This window comes from Penaeus vannamei, chromosome 18 (assembly GCF_042767895.1).
Source record: "Penaeus vannamei isolate JL-2024 chromosome 18, ASM4276789v1, whole genome shotgun sequence".
In the NCBI taxonomy this organism is placed as follows: Eukaryota; Metazoa; Arthropoda; class Malacostraca; order Decapoda; family Penaeidae; genus Penaeus; species Penaeus vannamei.
In genome coordinates, this window is record NC_091566.1 from 1467401 (window position 1) to 1472400 (window position 5000).

Below are 5000 nucleotides of genomic sequence, written 5' to 3' on the forward strand. Positions count from 1 at the left end.
AGTATACCAGGCAAGGTTTTCACCCACATTCTTCTAAAACAGATTTGCAACCACTTGCTAAGGCACCAAAGACCGGAGCAATCTGGATTCACTCCTTGAAAGTCAACAATAGACTATCCTAGCACTTCAAGTCATTGTAGAACGTCGTCATGAGTTCGGTCGCGGGCTGCTCGCAGCCTACATCGACCTTAAGAAGGCGTTTGATTCGGTGCATTGCCAATCGCTGTGAGAAATCCTGAGACAGAAGAATACCAACATGGATTATTGGATTAATAGCAACCCTATATACTGATACTGAAAGTGCTGTAAAGTGTAGTAGGGGCCTGTCGAGCCTCTTCCCTGTTAATTAACATAGGAGTAAGGCAAGGCTGTATATGTATATATAATATATATACATACATATATATGTATATGCATATAATATTTATATGAATATATAAAAAAAATATGTGTGTGTGTGCGCGCGCGCGCGCGTGTGTGTATATAGATATATGTGTGTGTATGTGGATACATGTATATATATACATATATATAGAAGTGTATGTATGTATGTGTTTACTGTAAACCATATCATTCCACACATCTCTCCCTGGCAGAAACAAAAGCTATACCTTCCTGTCAAAGTCCTTCTGAGTCTACTTCACCAGAGGAAGCAGTTATTTAACACTTTCCATATCCGAGCCTAGTTGACTCCAGACAAATACCTTTGAGTGACCTATATCTCCCTGCCAACTCTCCCCTCTTGCAGCGGTCGAATACATTTGACACTCGAGCGGGCGGAAGCAAACACCTGGCCTCGAAGGGAGCCGCCACATAAAAGGACACATCTTATCAGACAGGTAATGACAGTCTAGCTAGCCAAGACTCCTTTCATTCACCACCACTAAGACTATCCTCTCTCGTTCATATCTGGTGGCAAGTAGTGGTCGAACCTCACAAAGCTGATTCGCGGATGCTCTGTTGCCGATTAACATTCCTGTCTAAATGCCTCCTCACTTCCCTTAACCTCCAGCCATCACTAGCAAATCCCCTTCTGATTCATGCCTAACCGCACCATGTCTGCTCTTCTAGTTCGTGCTGATCATGCACGCCTATGACACCCTCCTGATGAAATAACTGAAGATACATCCTCGCACTGCACTGCCACACTTGTCAATTCAGCTCCCCTGCGTCGCCAAGTCTTCGCGAATCCTCGTCTCCACAACGATGAAGTTGCTGTTCTACTCACCACCAATACATCATCGTTACAATCAAAAGTAAGTGTGCCTGTTATTGCCAGATTAACTTTTGTCCTCCATCACTCGCCCATGCCTTACATGTGAGTTGCCTTCTTTCACGAAGAACACACACTACCAGCTCTATATTACATTTTTGTTCTGTCAACAACACAAAAAGCAAACAAATAACACCCAGAGACCACACCCTCATCTCACACATCATTCCCTTAACATAACCATTCCTTAATTGTACAATATTGTTGAGTTGTTGTTTTTTCTATCTATTATTACTGTTGTCCTCACATTGCACAGTTTAGCGCCCCCTCTACAAGGAATTAACTGAAGGATTTTGAACTGTACTTAGTGTGATCATTTTGATATATAACTGAACCCAACTCGTTTCATGATGTCATCCGGAAGTCCGATATGTTGTCCTAGAGTATGTAACATGTAATTAACTCATGGAGTCGACTCTGTTGCAAGTAATGGAAATGTACTGCAGGTACCATGTGTTAAACAGCCTTACATAGTTATTATTACCGAAAGTTAATTTTATGCCCAGCTCTTAACCGTAAATGACGGAATACATATATGTGTGTGTACACGCACATATATGTATCATATATATATATATATATATATATATATATATATATATATATATATATATATATATATATATCATATCATATATAAATATATACATGTATACATACATATATATATATATATATATATATATATATATATATATATATATATATATATATATATGTATGTATGCATACATACACATGATTATATTTTTTCCGAACATAAAGAAATATTTTGGTAGGTAAAATGCGCCTTCCCAGAACTGACGCTCTATGGTCGGAAACATATAATCATGTATTTCACTTTAGTTATAATCACTGTATATCAGAATACAACTTTGCAGGAAAGGTAAGATCAAAAACAAGTTCTTCGATGATTTTAAGCTATAAAAAAAAACATACCAACACTCTTTTATGTTAAACTATCATATCCTCAGATTATCCTTTTTAACTGAACCAGAAACATATATGTTATTCTTTTTACATTTTTTTACTCCATTTAGAAATTAGATATACTTGTGTAGATTTATCGATCTGGTGACGTTTGGTTTGTAAGTCCTACCTTTAGTTTTGCCATAAATGATATCAGAAACCCCGACAAAGTGCGTATTTATAGTGTGTGTGTGTATATATATATATATATATATATATAGATATAGATATAGATGTAGATATAGATATATAGATATAATCATAAACACACATATTTATGAGTGTGAGTGTGTGTGTGTGATATATATATATATATATATATATATATATATATATATATATATATATATATATATATATATATATATATATATATATATATATATATATATATATATATATATATATAATCATAAACACACATATATGAGTGTGTATGTATGTATTAATGTATGTACTGTATATATATATATATATATATATATATATATATATATATATATATATATATATATATATATATATATATATATATATATATATATATATGGGTATGTGTGTGCGCGCAAGCACTGTCTGTCACTTTTGCAGTATAGTTTTCCAGAATAAGGTAATGTTAGAGGTACTGACTCTTATCAGTGCTGATAAAATTATAGGAACATTCACATGTTCGTATATCACAGTCAGATACGCCATTTCATACTATTACAGATTCTTTCGATGCACTCTAAGTTTTAAACATTAGCCTTTGTCCATTGCAAATGCCATAGTTTTATTTTTTATCTAACAGCCGTGTAAATATGAAACCCTTTTAATGTGTTGTCTTGCAGCATCCTCCATATTAGGAAATATGAGGACGCTCGTGTGATTCCTAGGGCCCAATTTGCAAAAATTGACACATTGAAAATGGCTTGCTCTCTTACTGCTTTTCTGGATGAGCGTGGTTTCGCACATTTTACATTATCGTAAATAAATAGATTCATTTAAGAGGGAGTACTGAATTGTAAAAGGGAAGCAATCTGTAATAATAGATTATGTTTACACGATTTAATCTATTCATGAATAAAAACGGTTTAGTTGTATAGATTAGCAAAAAGTCAGTTAATGGAACTTATCGATCTCTCCCCATCTTCGTGTGAGAGGCCTAGAAACGAAAACAATAACGGAGAGAAAGCACGATAGGGCCTTCAGGAGTTGAGTGAGAGGCGGATGATTAATACAGTCCGTGGCGAACCCTTCGATATGCGAGTCGAACTATTTTTCAAAAGGGGCGTTTCTAAATATGGTTCAGTTCAGGCATAACACAGCTGATGCTATGAAGAGAGAACCCGTGAAGAAAAAGTTGTTGCAGAGTTACGTAGAGGATGCAATAAAGCCTCGTATTTAATAGTGCTATGCTTTTCATTGGCGTAATGTACAACAGCCCGATATTTTATGTTCATGCTAAACATTTGTAATATAACGAGCTTATAGTCAAGGTGGGCGAACGTCAGATAAATGTATAATGAATCAAACGCACGTATTGCGAATCCACACTGTCACTGGAGATTCTTTAGTGGGCTTGTTTGAGTTTACCTTGTCCCCTGGGCGTTTTAGAGGCGATCTGATTCAACAAAGTAATCCATTTACGGTAACAACAGCTGGTACTCATCGGGCAGCTGTTTTCGCATTGATCAAAATCCGTCGACGTTCTTCCGCCCTGTGCATTATGGGGTGGAAACCACAATACAACGCAACAGTCGTATCGAAGGTTCTGACGGAGGGATTTTGGTTATGCTGTCAATATTGGGATATTGTTAACAGACCAGCACCATTGTTTACAATTTATGTAGCTGTCATTACACCATGGTGAAAACAGTGTAATTTGAATATCCTTAAGGTATTTTCTGTTATTTGGCAGTTATTGTTGATACTAAAAGATAAAGGTAAATCTTTGATTTTATTTGCAGAGGTTCCATAGCTGCTCTTTGGAGGCAAAACGGTTAAATAACAGATTATGATGTTACTTAAATAATATGTCATCACTGTTTTCACATACGAAAATGATGTGTTGTCAGATAAACAGTACAGGGAAAGAGTCTGAGCGTGTATTTTTCACACGTCCTATACAAGAAAGTTACAATTTTTTACAAGTGTTACAATAAATGCAAGTGGCCCTCCGACCAGACAGTAAGGACATTCCCGTTCTCCCTTCGCCACAATTCTCTAGATCCATCCAGTCACCTCCCAAGCCTCAGACAAGCAACGGGCCGAGGCACTAATACTCGACGCCCCTCAAGACGCCCTTCAGCATCAGCCTCTTGCCGATGATGGCGTCGCCCTTCTGAAGAGGATTCTTGCCGGGCTCCAGGTCCGTCTCGTCCCGCTGCAGCTCGATCATCCCTTTCCGCTTGAAGGCTGAGTCCACCGTCTCCTCGCTCCTCACGCACCTCCCGATGGCTGCAACGTGCAATTTGTCGTTATTTTGTGACTAATTCATTTCCCTTTGCATGAATAAATCTGCATTTGTCGTTATTTTGTGACTAATTCATTTCCCTTTGCATGAATAAAGCTGCATTTGTCGTTATTTTGTGACTAATTCATTGATAAATCTGCTCTGTGTAATCATGTGTATTTCTAGAGAGAAACTCTGAGTAAAGGATATTATCGCTGGTCAAATAAATTCTTGTGCGAAAAATCCAGATTCTTATTTTAGGAACTTCAAAGGTCAAAAGGGGGCGGGGTCTCAGTTTTGCAGGTTCTAGGCCTCACCATTGAA

At 36.9% G+C, this 5000-nt stretch overlaps 2 protein-coding genes across 5 annotated transcripts in view; one reads left to right on the top strand and one right to left on the bottom strand.

The window, feature by feature from the left end:
- Positions 1–1056: 1056 nt before the first annotated feature.
- Positions 1057–5000, top strand: part of LOC113813435 (kinesin-like protein KIF20B) — a 64207-nt gene continuing 60263 nt past the window's right edge. Inside the window, exon 1 of the mRNA XM_070132646.1 lies at positions 1057–1256. The gene's annotated coding sequence lies outside the window, so the exon portion shown is untranslated. The remainder of the gene's footprint in view (positions 1257–5000) is intronic.
- Positions 4168–5000, bottom strand: part of LOC113826327 (serine protease HTRA3) — a 20537-nt gene continuing 19704 nt past the window's right edge. For all 4 annotated transcript variants that reach the window (XM_070132651.1, XM_070132654.1, XM_070132652.1 and 1 more), the window contains 2 exons: positions 4994–5000; positions 4168–4681 (listed from right to left, as the gene is read on the bottom strand). The exon at positions 4994–5000 is cut by the window's right edge and continues 153 nt beyond it. In XM_070132651.1, coding sequence (XP_069988752.1) covers positions 4500–4681; positions 4994–5000 — 189 coding nt within the window. In that variant the 3' untranslated portion in view covers positions 4168–4499. The remainder of the gene's footprint in view (positions 4682–4993) is intronic.